The sequence below is a fragment of the Hippocampus bargibanti genome, linkage group LG18, assembly GCF_051943395.1.
Source record: "Hippocampus bargibanti isolate YZ-2025 linkage group LG18, ASM5194339v1, whole genome shotgun sequence".
Taxonomy (NCBI): Eukaryota; Metazoa; Chordata; class Actinopteri; order Syngnathiformes; family Syngnathidae; genus Hippocampus; species Hippocampus bargibanti.
The window spans coordinates 9,250,958-9,273,478 of NC_142751.1; the positions used below are offsets into that span (position 1 = coordinate 9,250,958).

The 22,521-nt window shown below is 41.0% G+C and overlaps 1 protein-coding gene across 1 annotated transcript in view; it reads right to left on the reverse strand.

Moving 5' to 3' along the window:
* Positions 1–410: 410 nt before the first annotated feature.
* The window catches only part of LOC148884493 (putative E3 ubiquitin-protein ligase HERC1), a 49,676-nt gene continuing 27,565 nt past the window's right edge, over positions 411–22,521 (reverse strand). Inside the window, exons 46-80 of the mRNA XM_089020294.1 lie at positions 22,080–22,297; positions 21,752–22,011; positions 21,090–21,142; positions 20,824–21,018; positions 19,752–19,917; positions 19,448–19,682; positions 18,815–19,049; positions 17,097–17,362; positions 16,883–17,010; positions 15,883–16,013; positions 15,486–15,713; positions 15,201–15,328; positions 14,853–15,052; positions 13,820–13,934; positions 13,612–13,740; positions 13,334–13,432; positions 13,026–13,199; positions 12,508–12,792; positions 12,047–12,112; positions 11,031–11,156; positions 10,817–10,955; positions 9,494–9,675; positions 9,254–9,409; positions 9,047–9,169; positions 8,038–8,139; positions 7,323–7,490; positions 7,080–7,218; positions 6,837–7,006; positions 4,996–5,165; positions 4,744–4,909; positions 3,576–3,652; positions 3,236–3,488; positions 1,788–1,940; positions 1,409–1,714; positions 411–845 (exon numbers count right to left, since the gene is read on the reverse strand). Of these exons, the coding sequence (XP_088876420.1) occupies positions 660–845; positions 1,409–1,714; positions 1,788–1,940; positions 3,236–3,488; positions 3,576–3,652; positions 4,744–4,909; positions 4,996–5,165; positions 6,837–7,006; positions 7,080–7,218; positions 7,323–7,490; positions 8,038–8,139; positions 9,047–9,169; positions 9,254–9,409; positions 9,494–9,675; positions 10,817–10,955; positions 11,031–11,156; positions 12,047–12,112; positions 12,508–12,792; positions 13,026–13,199; positions 13,334–13,432; positions 13,612–13,740; positions 13,820–13,934; positions 14,853–15,052; positions 15,201–15,328; positions 15,486–15,713; positions 15,883–16,013; positions 16,883–17,010; positions 17,097–17,362; positions 18,815–19,049; positions 19,448–19,682; positions 19,752–19,917; positions 20,824–21,018; positions 21,090–21,142; positions 21,752–22,011; positions 22,080–22,297 (5,927 nt within the window). The 3' untranslated portion in view covers positions 411–659. The remainder of the gene's footprint in view (positions 846–1,408; positions 1,715–1,787; positions 1,941–3,235; positions 3,489–3,575; positions 3,653–4,743; positions 4,910–4,995; positions 5,166–6,836; positions 7,007–7,079; positions 7,219–7,322; positions 7,491–8,037; positions 8,140–9,046; positions 9,170–9,253; positions 9,410–9,493; positions 9,676–10,816; positions 10,956–11,030; positions 11,157–12,046; positions 12,113–12,507; positions 12,793–13,025; positions 13,200–13,333; positions 13,433–13,611; positions 13,741–13,819; positions 13,935–14,852; positions 15,053–15,200; positions 15,329–15,485; positions 15,714–15,882; positions 16,014–16,882; positions 17,011–17,096; positions 17,363–18,814; positions 19,050–19,447; positions 19,683–19,751; positions 19,918–20,823; positions 21,019–21,089; positions 21,143–21,751; positions 22,012–22,079; positions 22,298–22,521) is intronic.

Genomic DNA, 22,521 nt, shown 5'->3' on the forward strand with positions numbered 1-22,521 from the left:
ATCGATATTCAAGGGAGTCCGAAAAAATATCGATATAACCGGGACTATCGATATATCCGACCCTGTTTGCATGTAATTTTCTCAGTGCGTGCATAGATATAGTATCGATATAACCGGGACTATCGATATATCCGATATCGATATAACGAGACTTTACTGTATCTACATCTTATAAATCACCATGTGTGTAATATATGTACATATGGAATGATCCCTATTTTGAACATTCTGGTTTTGGGTAGCATGGTGGACGAGTCGATAGGAATTGTGCCTTATCATGTCATTCTGGCGTTCAGGATTTGAATTTGCTCAAGATCTATAAGAAAAGCAAAGTGTCAGTTATAAAGAATAATAAATGAATTTGCTCAAAATCTATAAAGAAAAGCAAAAGTGTATGTTAAAAAAAAAGATAGAAAAGAACAGTTACAAGTAAGCACTCTTTATTTTAGAGTCACGCTGCCTACATTGGACAGAACCTTAAATGACATCTTCAAACAGGCACATTGATTCAGTGGCTTATATGATAAGAAATTGTAGTTTATAATTTCCCAGTGGCTACTCAGCTCAAGCGCTGTAATAAATACACAATATCTCACACAAATTCAAAACAACACTCATCCAAGGGTGAATACATTAAGTCAGTGCAGATATTGACGTCATCACTCTTCTGTGTCGGAGGTCTCTAAGGGCTCCGTGTTGTGCGTCAGCATGTAGTTGTCCATGTCGATGGAGGGGCAGTTGTGTATCGAGTAGCGCAGACGCTCGGCCAGCAAGGCCTGGCTTGTATATGGCGGAAGACGAAGCAGGAAGAAGCACGTTTGGGCGGTCGGCAGGCCATTCACGGGCTTGGAGAAGAGAAGATTACACTTGGTTGACTCACGGAGAGGAAATTCAGGAGAATATTTAGAAAGTAATCATAAAAGCAAATTATTTTAAATTACAGTGTTTTGTGGAATATAAGGTGCACCTTCAACGAATGACATACGGTGATACCTTGGCTTACGAAATTAATTGGTTCCCAAACAGAGTGTGTAAGGTGAAAAGAGTGTATCCCAAAAAATAATTTCCCATAGGAAACCATTAAAATGAGAATAATCCGTTCTCAGGTCGCCATAAAACATAATTTTCTACTTTCCAATAATAATAATAATAGATTTCATTTATAAGCGCCTTTCAAAACTCTCAAGGAAACTTAACAGTCACAGGATATTTTTTCTGCGGGTGAGCAGTGGCAGCCACACACGCCAGCGTTCTCATTATCATCATCATTGTTATTACTATCATCACTATTAGCATCATTATCATTACTATTATTATTATTATCATTACTATTATCATTATTATTATTATTATTATTATTATTATTATTATTATGGGGGGAATCAGGCATCCTTCATCTCTGACTCACCCGGTCCACCTTAATGATCTGAAACTTCTGCATCATATCGGCCGGGTTGGACGGCAGCCGGGACCTGCCGGAGACGAAGCGCAGGAAGAGCACGCGTTCCTCGTTGGTAAACTCCTCCAAGCTCTGCCAAAACCAGGCCACGAGCTGATGGCTCTCCGCGATGTCTCGATAGCGCACCAGCTTCTTCAACGTCTCCACAGACACTTCGGGCAAGCCGCACACAAGCTGCTCCAGCTGTTGGGCGGTCAGGAGTGATAGAAGCGGAACGGGGATGATGGCCGACATGCCCTCTCTGACCGATGCCACCTGTACAAATGATATCAGCTTGTGAACAACGTTTGGGGAAGTCATCGAGCCACATCGAGCCTTTGTTGCAAACCTGAGAGTCCATTTCATGAAGTCTATACTGCAATGCTCTCTCCACATACTCTGTGCGGTTGGAAAAGTTCAGGGATATGTTTTGGCCTCCGGGTACTACGGGAACCAGCCTTCCGTCTGCACTGTGGGCCACGAACGAATCCAGTGGAATCATCTGAACAAAGATACACAGTAATATTCATTAAAACAAGCGAGAAAAGTATTTGAGGTAGAGATGATAACATTTTTGTTTCTGTGTTACATAAGCACTGTATTTTCTGTACGATAAGGCACGCTTAAAAGAAAAGATTTTTTTCAAAAGCTGACCATGCGCCTCATAATCAGGTGTATGGAAAATCGATGAAAAGTTTTCTTCAGCTGTCATCTGTACTTCTTTGAAGGTGTCGGACGTTTGGCTCCTCATCTGAAAAGCTTCATCAGAGAACTAAATTGTGCTGGTAGCTCCTATATATCCCTAATGTACATATTTTTCATTAATCGAAGGTGCGCCTTATAGTCCGGATTGCCTTAGATGGAGAAAAGTTTGTAAATACACCATTCATCGGGGGTGAACCTTATACACTGGAAAATATGGTACTCAAAGTAGGTATCTATTAGCTATCTAGCTACAGTAGCTGGCTATTAGCTATATATTCGCTAGTTAGCTATTAGCTATCTATTCGCCAGCTAGCGCGCTTTCTATCTATTCGAGTTATTCCGGCTTGAGTGAACTCTGGCAAGTGTGGCTGCCGCTGCTCACCCACAGAAATCTTATCCTGTGACTGTAAAGTGACCTTGAGAGTTTTGAAAGGCGCTGATATTATTATTATTATTATTATTATTATTATTATTATTATTATGAAGAAACCTTTTCATCGATGGACCATTCCTGTACGACTGAGAGCTTACACAGGCGTATTATTATTATTATTATTATTATTATTATTATTATTATTATTATAAATGCGGGTGCAGACCTCTGCTTCGATAGGTCTTAGCTCATAGGTTGGGGGTAGCAGTGGACTACTCCCTGAAGGTAATCTGATTATTTCTTTTGTTCTGTCTGATTATGTTTTATGACTGGCCCTTATTGCCCCATTCACTCTGGTTTCACCTCATCAGCATTTTTTTTGTAAAAGAGCAAAAAACCTCATAGGGCCAGAGCTACCAGCTCAATTTTAGTTCACTGACGAAGCTTTTCAAATGAGGAGCGAAACATCCAACATCCCATGACGGCTGAAGAATCATTTTCATCGATGGACCACTCCTGTATGACTGAGAGCTTCCACAGATCTTTTAAAATATGTCATTCATTGAAGGTGCCCTTTTAATGCTTATGTATGGAAAATGTTTTTTTTAAATATGTCGTTCGTTGTAGGTGTGCCTTTTATTCCAGAAAATACGGTATTTTTTTTTTTTTCTTGGATTAGGATTTGAAAATGGAAGGACCAAATCATCAAGACATCTCACCACATGAAAATTCTCCTCCGTGATGCCGCTATTTTCCAAGTGCAGAATGCCTTGCAAGGTGCGGAAGGTGAGGAGGTCAACCTCCTCTAAGTCGGGTTCTCCCAGTGGCATGGAACAGAGTTGCTTCCACACCCACGGCGCAAGATGCAGGTCCAAAGGTTTCTTTGTGCGGATCGCCACCGCCATCAGGATGCCCAAAAATCTAAACTGGACCATGTGATCTTTGGAGACAGCAGCTGGGTTCAGCAGGAACCTGTCCGGATATAAGACCAAAGCTTCATCATGGATGTCAAAGGGACGCTGGGGTGAGTTAAGTTAAGTTGGAGAAACATGCACGGACCGGTCGGTGTGACTTCCCACATCTGCAAAGCTGTTGGGTGTACGGATCAGAAGGTCCACCACGGCGGACTGCAGCTCCTATTTAAAAAAAAATAAAATAAAAATAAAATGGAATTTCTCAGTTTAAGGTTCTCTTCACCCCAAATATGATCCATCCAAAGTGCATGCCAACAAAGACAGTACATCAAGACCATAGGAAGCTTTTTTTTCAGTTCACCAGTACAACCAAGTGGACCAAGTCCTTTGTAAGAAGTTCTGATTAACTCATTAATTGCCATTCCCAAATTTATTCGGGAATTGAAAAGCATGATGTGGAGCGCCAATCTCTTTTCGTCACAGTTTTGTGTTTGCTTCCAACATTTAGCTTGGAGCAGATGTGCTCATTCCACCATGATGTCCGTGATCCACTGGTGAAAAGGACACTTTGATCGTCTCCTCTTTCATTTAGAACTGCTTTATGCAACAAAAAGGTGCAGAAAATTCTGAAGATTGAATGGCTGTTTGTGTCTTTGTGTTGTTATATTATTTGTTATTTAGTTTTTTTTTGTTCTTTTGACTTTAAGATGGCGCTGCGAGAGTGGCTGCCTTTCCAGCAGCTCCTGTATATTGTTTTTTTCAACTTTTTTCTTTCCTTTCATCACTTTGCCGTGTGAAATGTAAATTTCTCCACTGTGAGACTAATAAGCGCTAATCCAATCCAATCTCGAATGTGTTCGCGTTTTAGTTTTTCTTTTGTGGGGGGTGCCGATAAAGTGCTGGTCAGACCTCTTTCAATGTTTTTCCCTTGAGCATTTGGCTTTTGTCCATGTTAGCGCTTTGTTGCGGCTCCAGCTGTTGTTAACGCACTATATAAATCAATATGTATGCATTGTATTGTAATTTGTACAGCCACCCCCATTTCAAACTCAGATAACTCCAGACCTATAGAACTCAGGAATTAACTCTTTTTTTCTGATGAAAGAAGAGACTGTAAGGTTTCTTACTCTGCATTGAATGTTTATGTAGTCCTAAAAATTTATATTCTGTGAGTCCTGCAATTTGAGTGAAAATAACAAAAACTCTGGCACTGGAGTGGACACATTTTTCCATATCGTCTGCCAGTGAAAGAGTTAAAACCCAAGTGTGAAGTATGGTCTCAGTTTCTGCAAATGATTTCTTTTTGTCTTTACCTGGCACATTTCTGTAATGGTGTCATCAAACACTCCGCCAGCGTCGTCCGCTCCCTCGCCGATGAGCTTAACCTTCCATGCTCGGGACGGTAGGCGGAGCTCCATGGGGTTCAGACTCACCACTTGCTTGGCAATTTGCACAAAGATGGGCTTGCTGGAGCGCCCTCTGAAAGTTTGGAACAAACACACGTACAGTACTGACTAGCGTAAAAAAAAAATCAGTCTACAAACGTGGAATCCTCCTCATAATACCTTGTGGAAATCCGTTTCACTGTAATCTGTGGCCCGTACGTTTTTCCCTGGGTCATAGTTCTGCCAATGGATCGCACCAAAGGCAGAGTGTTGACTTTCGGTGATAGAAGACCTCGGAGCTCACCACGGACAATAGCTGTTGTGCCCAAACTATACCTTGAAGTAGATACCTGAATGGAGATAAAAAAAACAACAACAAAGTTAACGCAGATTTGGGCTCGGAAAAGCCCGAGATATCCTCTACCACGACTTTGGAATGCACCGAAACCAATACAAGGTGATTATGGCTTGATATCGGTAAGGCAAAATGGGAGACAACGAAAGTTATAACCACTGAAGGAAAACGAACAGTTTTTAATTACTGTTTAAGCAAATGTGTTTTGTTTAGCTATTGTAACACAAGTATGTCATATGTGGTGCGGATCATGTAGCAATATGCGCTAATCACATACATGTTAAAGGACAACCAACGTCACTTTTTTGTTTTTTAACTGACATCAGAAAAACGTTTTATAGCATCTGAAATACCCAAAACACGCAGTATGATATTTTTAGTCAAATACAAAACACCAATAAAAATGACTTCAAGTGTCCAAAATCTGTAAAAAAATGAGCTGCGAATTGGGCATTTTCAGAAAGTCCCGCCCCCAGTTCGTGACGTCACGCCAAGACGTCTTGTATTGCTGGAGAATCCAAATAATGGCTTCAGATTCAGAGAATATGCTTTCTCGTTACACATCCAGTTATGAATATGATTCAAATTGTTCTGAAGAGGAAAGCATACATGTTTGCAATTGATTAAAGAATTTATTCCATGCATTTGAGGCAACATTGGGGCAACAATGGATCACCAGAAAAGAGGCACAAAATGGCGACCTCCAGTGGCCACCTCCACAGGCTGATAAATTCCTTATATGGAGCTTGGACTCCCTCTTCTGGCGGCTTTTGGGTGAAACACGGTTCTCAGACCAAACGTGTACAGCAAAATACATTGACGTGATGGAAGGACGCTACAATGCGTCTTTTTTACGGTCATGGTGCGGTCCTTTCATGACGTCACGTACGGACTTGTCACCAACTCAAAAACAAGACTTCCCGAATATTCACAGCGAGTCTTAAAACGTAAAATATAGCTATATGCGGTGGAATCTTATTAAAATACGCTCAGTAGAAGTCATTTGAAGCCATTTTACAAATTATGGACACAACTTGTCCGGAGACGTCGATTGTCCTTTAAGTCTCACGATTTGATCTGGAGACTCCCGATTTTGATCACAATACTCACATTATAAAGCATCTATTGACACAATACAGACAGTTAGTTGATTTGTAAGGTGAAACAAAAGAAAATGTAAAAAACAAAATATGTACATTTTTATACTAATTGAACGTACAAATAAATAATGACAGCATTTTTGTGTTTTATTTACTTCTAATTTAGACATTATTTTAACATGCATCACAGAGTCGCAAGTACGAAAATCTTCTGATTTATGATTTCTGAAAGTTGTAATCGTAATAGACTGGCACCAGTCCTGGCGCAGTGGAGTTACAAAGTTGCGCTAGTGGCTGTTAAAATGGGTAAATGGCGCAAGGGCGCGGCCCAGATGCATCCCGAAACATATCTTGCATAAAAAATGAATGCTATAAGGTGATATTATCAGAGTGTATAAAAAACTGCAATTTCCACGCCCAAGCACACTATGAATTATAAATGCCGTCCGCAATATATTGATTTGATTCGGACGATCAGAATCGCTGGCAAAAAAAAAAAACAAAAAAAAAAAGAATGTTTTTTTCTTTCCCCTTCTTCACACATATCGCATATGAAACATGATTACCATATTCTTGGCATCCAGGTTAAGCAGCCGCCACGATTTATACATAAGATCAGAGAAGTGGTGAAGCACTCGGAGGCGCATGCTGAGTAAATGAGGGCTGCAGCCTTTCAATGTGTTGTACTGCGGAGGGACACACTGCGGAAGACCTAGTTGGAAATTTCCAGAACCACCTACAGAGGAGTTTTAAGAACATATCAAAGCTAAAGTATGAGCAAGCCGCGGGAATGTGAAATGTGGGCGTACCTGAGGTTTTAATGGACGCAGTGGGCGTCGTCCAGGCCGAGCTGTGGCAGCGACCCGCCGAGATCTGTCGGATGCTTTTCCCTTGGAGGGATGTCACCAGTGCGGGCTCCTTCACTGGGTTGGGATGTCCCAGACCAAGCTTGTAATCACACAAAAGAGGACACTCAAAATGTATGTCTTGAACATGCAATTTGAAAATGGATTTAACACTTTTAGGGAGACTTTCAAAATAATACAACTTACCTGTCCGTCACTGTTGCAGCCCCAGGCATAGACGTCCCCAGTAGAGGACAGGGCGAGGACATGCTCACATCCCAGGGCCACGTCCTCTATGAAGTGTCCATCGAGGGCCGGAACCACCTGAGGACATGACTTGTTCTTGAGCATGGAATCCGGCAGGCCAATCAGACGCTCTGTTGGACATCAGAATCATCTTTGTTGGCCAATGATGTAAAACACAGGCTCAATTATTTTTTCTGTAGTCGGATAAATATAACCATGACGTCTTCACATTTTATGCATGTTATTGTATTTTCCGTAGAATAAGGCGCACCCAAAAGCCTTCATTTTCTTCAAAAGATGAACCTGCGCCATATACGCAGGTGTGTCTTATATGTGAAGTAATATTAAGCCTAAACAGGTCTAATTTTTAATTCCAGCAGCCACTGACTCCATTTTCCCACTGTAGAAGAAGTAGTGTGCAGTCCATGCTGGCATATAGAAAACGTAACCCCAGCCTCTACTGAAGCGCCTTATAATGTGACTTGCCTTATATTTGGAAAACTTTTATATATATATATATATAGTATAGTTGGAAAACTTTTTTCTTTCACTAAAGGTGCACCTCATAGTCCGGTGTGCCTTATACATGGAAAAAGTTGATAAATACATCATTCATTGGGGGTGCACCTTATATCCGGAATATATAAAAAAATACAGTTTTTAAATGTCAATATACCTTGTCCAAAGTGTAGACATGTCCATCGCAGGCCAAGGCAACAGAAAATTGAGTTCCACAGCTGACCTTCTTGACTCCTTTATTACATAGCTGCTCCACTTTCTGAACAGATGGAAATTAAACACCTGTTATCGCGGTCTATTTGGTTTTTCTCAACTTTTTTATCAAGGACCAAAATATTTTTATTGAGTCACCGGTGGGCTTTATCTTTAAGAATAATAATAGGAATGAGAATAAAAAAAAGCCTTTAATTGTCCGACAATGGGGAAATTTGCTTTAATTTGATTGTATATGTAAGTAGCCCTGATTTGATAACATTTGTTCAATACCACACACGATATCGAGTTATCATTTTATGACAATACAATTAAAATTTTCAAGGGAGAAAGTTTCATTTTATGATAAGGAAGTTGTCATACCTTGGAAAAAAGTAAATATAAAGTGGATGAGGGGTTTTATTGAGGGAAAACATATATAGAATGTTTGTAATACAACACATGGAGCAATATAATGGGACAAAGGTAAGTAATCTTCCAAGGTTTAAAAAAATACATAAAAATGAGGATTGACTTCACTACGATCAGGGCTGTGAAACTCATTTTTTGCCCCGGTCCACATTGTAGTTACGGTTTACTCTCGAGGGCCGTTATGAATTTGGGGAAATCATTAGAATGTTTCATCTCCTCTACATATTACATATAGAACACACAACAAATTAATGGATAACTAGTTGTCAAATCTAAAGTCAAGAATAATGACTTATTGTCGTTTAAATTCAACTATTTTTAATTTTGGTTCAGAATTTCGGGAGTTTAATTAGCTTTCGCGGGCCGAATAAAATGATGTGGGGCTCCCGGGGGGGACTTTGACACCTGTGTCTTAGATTGTAAGACACAATGATGAACCCTTTACACCTAATAGTCTTTTCTTCAAGGCCTCTAGAGTGTGCACTCGAGCTACAACATGATGCTAAAATAAAATACGCTTGAGAATTTGCTAACCATCATACCTGAGGGTAATATTTTGCTGATGAAGAACCAATCCCCAATTTTCCATAATCTCCATCTCCAAATGCCCATACAATCATTCCGTCCGTAGACAACACTAGAGTGTGGTTGAGTCCACATGACACCTGAGAAAATATGACCATTTATGCCGTTTCATTATTCTGCAATGTTCATATACAAGCAAAAACTAAATAAATATATATGTTTACCTGTCCTACATGGTAACCCTCCAATGCGGCGACTCTCTCTGGCAGCATCTTGTTAGACGTTGATCGTTGACCTAGACGTCCGGATTCCCCGCTTCCAAAGGTAAACAGTTTCCCGTCAGATGTCACCACAGCCGAATGCCGGAAACCACATGCGAGCTGCAACGAGAAAGGAAAACGGGAATGATTATATAGAAAGAGGCGATTTTAGATTTACCTACAATGAAATAAAATCATTTTCACCTGAACGACATCTTCACCCTGCAACGCCTCAATTTGTTTGGGTCTCCTTTGCCTCTCTGTGTTCCCGTGTCCTAGTTTCCCGAAATCTCCATCCCCCCAACTGAACACTTCTCCGGTCTCTGTGAGCGCCATGGAGTGTCCGTCAGAGCCGCAGGATGTCACGAGCTGGGTCACCACGTAACCTTCACGTACAGAAAGATGCGAAACTCAGATTCAGCACGGAGACATTTTTGGAGCGATGGGGGAAACTGACTGCTTTATTCAGGCGAAATTTAACTCCTTCCTAACAAATAAAGTACCGTATTTTCTGGTGTATAAGGTGCACCGGAGTTTAAGGCTCACCCACAATGAATGCTGTATTTTCAAATGTTTTTCCATATATAAGGCGCACCGGACAATAAGGCGCACATTCAATGAATGAAAAAAGGTTTCCAAATATAACACCATATTTTCCAGTGTATAAGGTTCACCAAAAAGACTTGATTTTCTTCAAATGATGACCCTGCGCCTTATATGCAGGTGCGCCTTATATGTGAAGTAATATTGAGCCACCAAAGGTCTCACAATTGCTGTCAGCAGGCACCGACTCAATTTTCTCCCTGTAGAAGAAGTCATGCGTAACCCCAGCATCTAATGTCGCGCCTTATAATGTGGTGTGCCTTTTATTTGGAAAACTTTTATCTATTTATATATTCTATTTGGAAAACGTGTTTCATTCATTGAAGGTGCGCCTTATCGTCCGGTGCGCCTTATATATGGGAAAAGTTTGATAATACACCATTCATTGGGTGTGCGCCTTATACATCGGAGCGCCTTATACACTGGAAAATACGGTACATTGAATTTGGGTGGAATTCATTCTTAAAAATGCATTTGTGTTGCTAGATTTAATTAAATAGTGGTTTTGCTCCTATACACCTCCCTCCGCTAGGGGGGTAACACACCCTGAATCTGAGCGGAGAAAAAAAACCACCTCCCCCCACATATGAAGTCTTCTGAGAGGCTAAATTAATGAGTGTTGGTGGTGCGTCTTATACCTCGAAAAATATGGGATATAAATATATAAAGCTGTGAGACCTGTTGTGACTCAATATTACTTCACATATAAGGCGCACCTGAGTATAAGGCGCAGGGTCGGTCATCTTAGGAAGAAAATCAAGGCTTTTGGGTGCGCCTTATACACCAGAAAATACAGTATATGTCAGTCTCTATGTCACTTCAACATAGTTCCTTAATTTCAAATTACGTTCATTTTCTTTTGTACTGGTCGGCATCCTGGTAACATTTTGAAATTCTGGATATTTTTCAGACTCAATGGTTTACCTTGAAAAGCACAGATAATCGTCGGGACATATAGATCGTCTGAATTTCCTTGGCCCAGCCTTCCGTACTGTCCTTCCCCAACAGCCAGCACAATTCCATTGGACTGAACCAGGAAGGTGCAATTTTGACCGCACACCACCTAGAAGGTTGGCCAAAAATGGAATGTGACGAACTTCAGTCACCAAGGGTGCATTTCTTGCAAATGTTACGCAACCTGTTGTGTCTGAAGCAGAGAGGGTGCTAACGTAGGTGTCATGGGATTGGTTCCCATACCCGCCAGCTGTCCATAGCGTCCACTCCCCCACAAGTACACCTCACTTTTGCCCCCTCTTTGCCAGTCCTGTGGACAGTAGAGCATGGCATTTCCCCTTCAGTTAAAAGTATATTCATCACAGAAGCAGAATTGAAGTGCCCTCCGCTCTATGTGATTTAAAAACAGCATTGGCAACCATCCATTCCACATCTGACACCATTTCCCATAGAGCAGGGGTGTCAAAGTCATTTTTTGCCGCGGGCCACATTGTAGTTATGGTTTCCTCTCGAGGGCCGTTATGAATTTGGGGAACCCATTAGAATGTTTAAATCCCTTCAAATATTACATATAGAGCACACAGCAAATTAATGAATAACTCGTTTTCAAATCTGAAGTCAAGAATTTATTGTGGTTGACATCCAAAAATATGACATTTTGGCTCAGATTTTAGCAATCGTCATGGAATTTAACAAGTTTGATTTGCTTTCGCGGGCCGAAAAAAATGATGTGGCGGGCCGGATTTGGCCAGCGGGCCTTGACTTTGACACCTGTGCCATAGAGGGAGAGGAGTAAAAACATGAACTCAGATGAACTTGTAGCTTAGGTAAATACAGACGCTCCCCAACTTACAAATGAGATACGTTCTGAACAGTCGTTCGTAAGGTAAATTGGTTCGTAATTTGATTCAGTGCTATATTTTGCATGGAATTTGTGTTTAAGGGTTATATAGGTATGTTTAAGGTTTGTACAAGTCTGTTTAAGGCTTGTATAAGTAACCTGTCTTGGTTTATACTGGAAAATAAATATTAAATCAAATATATTATCTATAAAGACATGTACATGTACAACTGGAGAAAATACTACCTATGTTACTACAAAAATGTTTGTATGTACCGTTGTTCGTAACTTAAATGTTCGTAAGTAGGGGAGTGTCTGTAATTGTATTCGACTGCAAAGTTAAGACACTAAGCAATTACCTCCGGCAGGGTAGTTGCCCAGGACATCAGTTGTTCATCCATCCTGAAACTCCATTTACTGTTGTCCTAAGAGACACAACAATTGATCCACTGGTGAAAAGGACGCTTTGATCCTCTCCTTATTCATCTAGAACTGCTTCATGTAACAAAGAGGGGACAGAAAGTACTTAAGAATGAATGATTGTCTGTGTCTTTGTGTTGTCATATTGTTATTTATTTTTTTTGGGTTCTTTTGACTTCAAGATGGCGCTCCAAGAGCGGCTGCTTTTCCAGCAACTCCTCTGTTTTTTTCTACTTCTTTCTTTCCTTTCATCTTCCTTTCAGAACTTTGCTGCTGTGAAATGTAAATTTCTCCACTGTGAGACTAATACAAAATAGGCTAATCCAATCCAATCCAATTAGATTTCAAATGATCCACTCAATAAGATTGTCATCTACGTCTAAGATGACCTGTGGCCTACCAAAGCCTTTGAGATTTCATCCTCATCACCCTCTTCAAACTCTCGAACTTCAAAGGACTCTGGGAAGACAATGCCACTGGCGATAGCCTCGGCGCTGCGCACGGTTGTGGCGTAGGTGGCAAGCCAGCCCCATTCGGCTGGACAAGATTGATCATCTGGGTTGGCGTGATGCGGCGGGCATGGGTAATGGCACAGGTGCTCCTCTAAGGATAAACCGACGGCGAGGCAGGCCAGGCTCTGCAGGAAGGCACTGTGGACTAATTGGTCACCAGCGACCACGTGGGCCTGCAGAATCAAACAATGGCCTTTGATTGTAAGACGCAACAAAGTACAGTAGGAGAAGATTTCAGTCTAGCTTCATATGTGATGCACTGTGTTGACTATTAGGAGAAAGCGTTTGTTTTAAGATCAGCATCTGATTTGTATCAATTATTATTTTTCAAAATCGGTCATGAAGACATGTCAGAACAGAATGTGTATATCAGCTGCTTTTATTTTGTAAGGTAATCATGAGTTACCCGCTCGTAGCTATACTGCTCTTGCAGCAAAAGTGGCAGCCTCTCCAGCAGTACCGCGAAACAAGGTGCCCGATGAAGACCCAGGATACCCTGGCTTCGAAGGACCATGCGGCATGAAGCCAGCACATGATTTTGAGTGATCCAGTCAGGAGTGCAGCAGATCAACAAGACATCCTGGATGAGGAAAAAAATGCACCCGACATGTTACGCAATATATGTTAAACTTGTAACAGTGCGACAAATAGGCTAACGGCTAGCTGACCGTCATGTAACATTAACTTTTATGAATTTAAAATTAGCCAAATTACCTTTGACCTCCCGTAACAGGCGACAACGCCCATTTTGGGGATCCACGTTGTACTGACGACTGATCCCAAGCCTGTAACGGTCTGTAACACTGAACCATCCTGCAAACACACATAGCGATATTACGAGAACTTCACTGAAACCCCACGATGGCTTCTCGTGATGTATCTTTCGTGTCATTGCAATACCACAAATTCATCTTTTTTAATTCAATAGAAAAACAAACGTGGGTTTACTGTATATGTCGTATTTTAATGGCAAGCAACTCATACTCTCCAACCTGTAAAGACCAGATGTTGAGTAGTCCCCCTATCCCTCCAGAAACCAAAGCAAGACCGCTGGAGCAAAACGAGAGCGACTTCACCGCCGTGATGTGACCGAGGAGGACAAAGACACACTTTGCACTGTCCTAAAACACAACAACCTTGTTATTAAAGTCCTGATATTAAATATTATTTAGATTCTAAAAAAAACAGGCTAAATTATACCATGACACTGGCACTTCTATGCTCAATCGAAGATCTGTTCGGCATGGCTGGTAGGGGCACCGCAGCACTTCCTTGTGGCAACGTCCACACGTGCACAGATCCATTCTGACAACCTCTGAAAGGAGAAGCATTACAGTTATGTAACTATTTCCACAAATCCTGAAATACTCAGAAGAGGTAGGTATATGTGATGGTCTGAGTGGCATTGCTTCCCAAACATGGATGTACACAGCGTTGCAGATTTACAAATGTTGAATATAATAATATTGTGATTATTATTATTGTTATTATAGCATTACTATTAGTATTATTATCGTCAATATATCCCGTGACTGTAAAGTGTCCTTGAGAGTTTTGAAAGTCGCTTAGAAATAAAATGTATTATTATTATCATCATTATCATGATAATCATTACCATTGTTATTATTATTATTATTATTAATATCATCATCATCATTACTATTATTATTATCATCATTATATCCCGTGACTGTGAAGTGTCCTTGAGAGTTTTTGAAAGGCACATAGAAATAAAATGTAATAGTATCATCATCATTATCATTCCATTATTATTATTATTGTCATCATCGTCATTATTATGATTATTATTACTATTATTACTATTATTACTATTATCACTATCATTATTATTATTATTATTATTATACAACTTACAACTATTAGAATGTTAACTGTTTTAGGACTACATAAACATTCATTCAGCGAAAGAAATCTTAAACTCTCTTCTTTCATCAGAAAAAAAACGTTTATGTTGATTTTATTTGGCTCTCGAGTTATCTGCAATGGAAATGGGGGTGGCTGTACAAAAGGCAAATGCTTCCCCCTCGTTCGAGGGAAAAACGCTGCCAGAGGTCTGATCGCAGCTTGATTCGCACCCCCTCACAAGAAAAAACAGACCGAACAAATTTGTGAATGGCAGTGAATGAGTTAAAGATGAAGTCTACATTGCTGAGAAAAGCAATTATTTACGGTATGGAGAGCAAATGTTAAGACTCAAGGACATGAAACTTACGCTGCAATCATGAGCATGGGGTCTGGAGCTCGGCCGGCGAGCGGGCACCACTCAGCCACGTTGACTGTGCTGGAATGGGCGAGGTAGTGGAAGGTCACCCAAGCGCCCCCTGAGCGTCCCAGAATCTTCAGCACCTCGGATCTTCCGAGACAGAGCAGGAGATGCCCTGTTGGATCCCACTTGAGAGAAGTCACACCATCCTACGTGTACAGGACAATTTATCTTGAGATGAGATAAAACAATTGTAAAAAAAAAAAAAAAAATTGAAGTAGGTTTTTGGGAAGTTCAGTTATGATGAATCCAGTTTTTACATTTCCCACATATCTAATTATATTATTTTAACCACACCTGGTAGATGGACAACAACACCAAGGGCTCATTCTCGTAGGTCTCGGTAGTCGCCAAAAGAACTTTGCCACTTTGGTATCCAACTGCAAACGGCTTTTCTTCACTATGCCAGGCCACACACTGCGGAGCTAGTCAAGATCAGAGGACAGGCAATTGACATGGTAAGATATACCGTATTTTCCAGTGTATAAGGCGCTCACAAAAGCCATGATTTTCTTCCAAAAATGAGTCTGTCTTATACTCAGGTGCGCACAGACAGTACATAAAAAATTAATGTCACCTCACCCTCCATCCTGTAACAGTGTGCGAGCTCTGTGGCCTTCACAAGCAAGTCAAGTTCCTGCATGGTGACACGCAGCCAGCAGACAGAACCGTCCAGCCGACCCACCAGCAAGTTCTCGGTGGGTCGGACTTTGTAAGCTTCCGTCTGATCAAGAAGCCATAAACTAAATGTTGCGGCCCAACACAGCGCCGTGACTCGAGATGGTTGTGCCTCCGTGTGACAGTGAGAGCCTGCAGACAGTCGGGAAGGACACACAAGGCTAAAGCTGACCAGAGTATCCCTAACAAATTATGTCGAGAATGTTTTTTGGTTGTTAATACTCCTGCATCTTAATCAATATTTCTTTAGAATTTGTTACTGCTCAGGAGACAAAAAAAGCCCTGGCATTGATATGTTAACCTCTGATGTTCATGATGGTGATGTGTTTGTTCTCCGGGGCTGCCAGGAAGTCTCCGCCTGTGCTCCAGTAGACGGGTGATGACACGTGATGACATCTGCCTGCCCGCTCTGAACTCGTTCTGTCTGTTTTACTGCAGAAAAGAAAAAAACAAGGAGAAATGTGTCTTTTTTGTGCGTAATGCCATCACAGAAAACTGGCAGTGATTGAAAAAAAAATACACCACTGTAAAATATACATTTCAGATAGATACACAAATGTCCAACAGAAAAGAAAAAAATGACAAAAACCAAAGAAAAAATGAAGCATATCACACATTTTTCACTCATTCACTGCCTGACGTGTGCACTCCAGTGCCAGGGTTTTTGTCATTGTCACTAGAATTACAGGACCCACTGAATATTGAGGTTTTTTTGACTAAATTAACGTGCCATACAACGCTGTAAACCCCAGACTCTCTTCTTTTATCAGAAAAAAAGTTAAGTTAAGTTAGTTAAGTCCTAAATTATATGGGTCTGGAGTCATATGAGTTTGAAATGAGGGCAGCTGTCCAAAATACAATGCAATACATACATATTGGTTTATATAGCGCTTTAACAACAGCTGAAGCTGTAACAAAGCATACATGGAAGCTAACATGGAAAAAGGGGGAAATGCTGCTTCCTTGTGGAAACGAAAAAAACATTGCCAGAGTCCATGGCCAGTGCCTTATCGGCACCCAAGCATGAAAAAACAAAACCTGAACAAATTCGGGAATGGCACTCTATGTCAAATTTTCAATTCCCGAATAAATTCCTGAATGGCAGTGAATGAGTTCAATAATGTCAGTATCATTTGCTTTTTCTATGGTGATAATTTCTGATATTTTTAGGCTGTAATGCCACACACACAATTTATGGTGTTCATGTTAGCAATACATACCGAATTAAAAATCAGGCATAAAAAAATTATGAGTAGTTTTACAAGATTCAAAGTTTTAATTAAAAGTGCAACTTCTGTCACCTGGTGTTGCAGGAGAAGGTGGTATGCAACTGGGCGTTGTTCTCACTGATGTTCCATAGCTGGACCACTTTATCCTGGGAGCAAGTCGCCAGCAAACTCTGCTCATTGTTCCACAAACAGGTGGCCACCTGAACAACACAGAAAAATTAACAGCAATTTTTCCCTCACATCCACGTTACCAGATACACACATACATGCACGCGTGCACACACACCTTATTATAATGTCCTTCCAGCCTCCTAACGGGACATTTGCGTAAATCGCCGACGAGGTCGCTGTAGGTCTGGGCTACTCCGGGTCTGTCTCGCCCTGTTGCCGCCAAAGCCTGCACTAGCCGCAGCGCCGCCCACTGGCGGTGTTGGCTGCTCAGCATGGCAGACAGGACGCATGCTGCCAGGGCGTTGGCCAGCTCCAGGGGACCCACTTTTGAGCCGCGGTGGGCGGAGGGGCAGGTGGAAGACAGCACCTGGTGTCCTACATCTTGGTTGGAAAGATTCAATGATTTAATTCTATTGTGTTTGTCACACATCCATTTTCTAAAATGTCCTCAATAAGGTTGTGTGTCTCGATCATCTGATGCTATTGTGGGTATGCCAGGTATGGTAAATTTGTCAGTAAACTGAGATGATCATTTCCGTATTTATTTCGTTTATATTTTTGTTTGGTGCTAAGTGTGTCATTGTCCAACTGAAAAATACACCGTACTCACAAATAGTTTGACCTTTACGATTTTAGGTGTTTCTATGCTTTTTACATAACTTGCTATTGTTATTAATTACTTGTATTACACTTTTAAGTGCAATGCATTTGTCTTGAAATGTTGCATTCAAACATTTATTTGGATCCAATGTGTATGTTTTAATCTTGACGTATGATACTTGTCCATGTTAAGCGCTTTGTTACTTCAGCTGTTGTCAAAGCATTATATAAATCAATATGTTTTGTATTGTATTGTGTTCTGGGACTAGTTACGGATCATGCTTGGGATCTATAAAATACATAAAAACGTTTTTTTGAATAATACAAAATATGCTCTACCTGAATGTGTGGTTTATAACTCTATAATGGCGCCACCATCTAACGGGCGCAGATGGAGTTTTGCATTATGAATTTGCATGAACTCATTCACTGCCATTCACAAATTTATTCGGGAATTGAAACTATGACGTAGAGCGCCATTCCCCAATTCAGTTCGGGTTTTGTTTTTACATGCTTGAGTGCTGATAAAGAGCTGGCCATGGCCTCAGGTAATGTTTTTTTTCTTTTCCACAAGGGGGAAGCATTTCCCTTTTTCCATATTAGCCCTTGTTCCAGTTTCAGTTGTTGTTCAAGCGCCATATAAACCAATATGTATATACGTATTGCATTGTATTTTGGACAGCTGCCCTCATTTCAAGCTCATATAACCCCAGACCCATATAATTTAGGAATTAACTTTTTTTCTGATGAAAGAAGAGAGGCTAAGGTTTGTAATGCTGTATTGAATGTTTATGTAGTCCTAAAATACAATTTTCTGTGGGTCCTGAAATTTGATTGACAATGACAAAAACCCTGGTGCTGGAGTGAACATATTTTTGCACATCGTCTGGCAGTGAATGAGTTAAGCTCGTGAAATTTTCAAAGGCAAAATTATATGGTAAATACACAATGTGTAGTTTTCTTAGGTTTATATTTGGTTTAACGCTAAACTTCAAATAGAAGTGGCAAAACCTAATCATCTATCAGCAAGCAAAGTGTGTATCGAGGTGAATAACTTTTCATTGGTTTACATCACTAACTGCACACAACCCGCTCAGGGTTGGCAGAAGATATCAGCCATTTTTTTTAGTAAAAAAACCTCATCAATCACATCCATGATTGTAATTCAAACCAAAACACACAATCAAACAAGCTCACAAGCCACATGACCATTCATGTGTTGAACTGACTTACCATGAGTTTCGTGTTCAGCCTTCTCTGCGCTGTAGCAGTGAGCGCCCTTCTGTGTGAGCAAAGCCACAAGGCTCTGCGTGACCAGAAAGGATGCCGGGTGCTCGCTGCAATCCCTCACCTGCTGGTTCTGCTGCTGCTGCTGGGTCACATTCGACACCAGACTGACTGTGAGGCATGGTCGCTGCTGCACATCACTACTGGAAAAACGCACTCCTGTAGCCGCTGCCATAAGATCCTACAAGAAGCAATAGAGGTTTGAGTCTCCTTACTTGAAATGTAACCATTTGCTTAATATTTATTAATGTTCTTTTTTTAAATGGAATCAGTCTACTCATTTTATTAAAACATAATTGGGGAACGAGGTGTGTGTGTGTGCAATATAATATAAAATATAATAATTTTAAGTCATCAATTAAAAAAAAACTTATTTTATAGTTTTTTTCTAAATTAAATCAAAAGTAAATATTACCCCACATCTAAAAAAGAGAAAATGGACTGGCCGAAATTTAGAATAAATATCCCATATATTATATGTTGTAATGGGAATGGGATGTAAATAAAAAAAATGTCAATACAGATAATGTGACACAACCAACTCTCTATGATAATAAGAACACAGCATGACACACCAACCTGAGTGCATATCTCCACCAGCTGCCTGTAAGCGGCTGGGCTGTGGGACACGACAGTGCCTATAGCTGCCGTCAGGAAGCTAAGGCAACCGGAGTTGCCCCGTTCACAGGTTGGCCCCATGCCGTCAGACTGCCCTTCCGCGCACGTGTTCACCCTACCCGCCGCGGCAAGCGTCATCAGACGCACAAGGATGCGGATGTCTGCCAGACCCAAAGAGTCCAGTCCACTGGACGGACTAGTCAAGAGGGAAGGGAGAAATGAGGAATAGCAACACATTTAACCAGAAAAATATTGCTGGACTTACCTGCAAGCGGTCTGAGAAAGAGCTCGCATCACCATGCTGTACGCCAGCAAGATCTGAGCTGTGGAAGTCACTCTCCTCAGCGCTTTCAGTCGGTCATGAGAATCCCTTAGTGATATGGCCTGCTGCCCGAGACTCAGGTAGCTTTTCTTTCCCACCACATCGTCTCCTTATATTTACCAAAAAAATATTGGTAAGGGAATTATTTTTGGAAAAGTACATGTGCACTTATAAGATAAATTGCTTTACATATGGTACACATTTTCAGTACACATGTTGCATAGCTTCACTAACTATCCTTTACACCACAGGTGTCAAAGTCAAGGCCCGTGGGCCAAATCCAGCCCGCCACATCATTTTTTTCAGCCCGCGAAAGCAAATAAAACTTGTGAAATTCCATGACGCTTGCTAAAATCCGAGCCAAAACTTCATATTTTTGGATGTAAACCACAATCAAAGTCATTATTCTTGACTTCCGATTTGAAAACTAGTTATTCATTAATTTGTTGTGCGCTCTATATGTAATATGTGGAGGGGATTAAACATTCTAATGCCTTCTGCAAATTCATAACGGCCCTTGAGAGGAAACCATAAATACAATGTGGCCCGCGGCAAAAAATGACTTTGACACCCCTGTCTTACACAATGCAAATGTCAATCACTCCACATGTTACAGACGCTCCCCAATTTACGAACGAGATACGTTACTAACGGTCGTTCATAAGGTGAATTCGTTCGTAAGTTGATTCAGTGCGTGATTTTGTATGGAGTGTATGTCTATGGCTTATATAAGTAGGTGTAAGGTTTATACAAGTATGTTTAAGGCTGGTATAAGTATGTACATTAATATGTACAACTGAAGAGAATACTACATATGTTACTGCAAAACTGTACCATTGTTCGTAACTCGAATGTTTGTAAATAGGGGAGCGTCTGTACATATTTCAGGTATTTTCGATTTTTCCAGTCAATTAGCCCACAGTGATTGTGGTGATGAGATTAGGAATGTGTGGAATCGGTTTATTTTGGCTGCAACAGGAAAACTAAGAACAGATGCTTCCGATAACTAGATTACCTTTGGGATTATCCCTCAGGGGGTCCGTGGAGTTATAAACCGTAGCCCCCAGTGGATCGGGCTCAGTGAAAGCGATGGGGTCCGGCACCAGCTTCTTTTCAGTCAGGCCGAGCGGTCTCAGCAGAAGCCCAAAGTCCTCCAGTCCTGTCAGTCTGTCTTCGTCACTTTCATCATGATGGTTTATTTCCCAGTCATCTGAGCAAAGAGGTGCACTGCTCACTTAAAATTAAATGATGGATTCAGCTGGAGTAAAAAGTACCACTCACCGTCAGAAGTGCTGTCCAAGCGGCCAATTAGATCACTCGTCAGTCCTTTTTTTCTAAATTAAATAAATGAGGCAGCAATAATGAGTACTGTATTTTACGGTATATAAGGCACAACCAAAAACCTTGATTTTCTTCAAAAGATGACCCTGCGCGTTTTACGCGGCTGCGCCGTATATATGAAGTAATATTGAGCCTCTACTGTAGTGCCTTATAATGTGGTGTACTTTATATTTGGAAAAGTTTTATATATTTATAGTTTGTAGTTGGAAAATATTTTTAATCTATTGAAGTTGCACCTTATAGTCTGGTGCGCCACATATATGGAAAAGGTTTGAAAATACACCATTCATTGGGGGTGCGCCTTATACTTCGGTGCACCTTATACACTGGAAAATGAGGAGTGGCGCCACATGTAGGAAGAATCCAATTTCTAGCGGAAAGTAAGAGCAAGTTAGTATACTACTCATGTCTGACAACTCGAATAAAAACAAAATCCTCCAAAATCCTGGACTTTGTTCTTCATCATCTGCTATTCTTGTTTGTAAATATAATTACATAATTAAAATACTGTACATTCGTAAAGACATCAATAAATGCTTTGCATATCGTTACGACCACTGAAGGAAAAAAAATATCTCAAATAAACAACCCATCACGTGTACCTTTCACTCCTGCAAACCGGATCGCCGGTGTTGGCGGCGAGATATTTTTCCCTGCAAGAAGTGCAAAGAAGGTAGAAGGGGAAGTTTGAGCCGCACTCTCCTTTGAACCAGACGTCCACATAGGCGCCAGTGCTGTCATAGCCCTTGCGCGCGGCGCTTTGGCCGCAGCCGGGATGCCGGCGTTTGATGTGGTTGTTGAACTGCAAGGTCAGAGTGTTGCACAGCTCACACTTGACCATCGGATTGTGTTCCTCTACGCCCTGATTGGGAAAGACGGGCGTTGTTTGATTTGACGGTTTAGAGAACAGAGGGTCCATTAATGTGTCACCTCCACTATGTGAAGAGTATCTCTTTCCAGGCTGAAGAAAGGAGTGAGCAGGTCTTCGTATGTCTCTTCGTGATACACGTCATCCATGTAGCCCAACTCGGACTCCTCTTCTGTGGAAAAGGGGTGAAACTCCACATATTCAGGCCAATCGCTTGCGTTCTGTTGGTACAGCTGTGGGAGGGGATTCGGTGACGGCAAATCTGAGGAGACTGGAATTCCTTTCAATTGAAACAGAGGGTAAAATAAAATATTTGGAATCAACAAAAAGATTTGTGCATCCAACAATGAGCGCCTGAATTTAGCTTTTGTTGCCTTACTTAGATACAGACGCTCCCCACCTGATGAACGAGATACGTTCCGAGCGGTCGTTCCTAAGGTGAATTTGTTCGTAAGTTGCTTCAGTGCTATATTTTGTATGGAAGGTATGTTTAAGTCAAACACT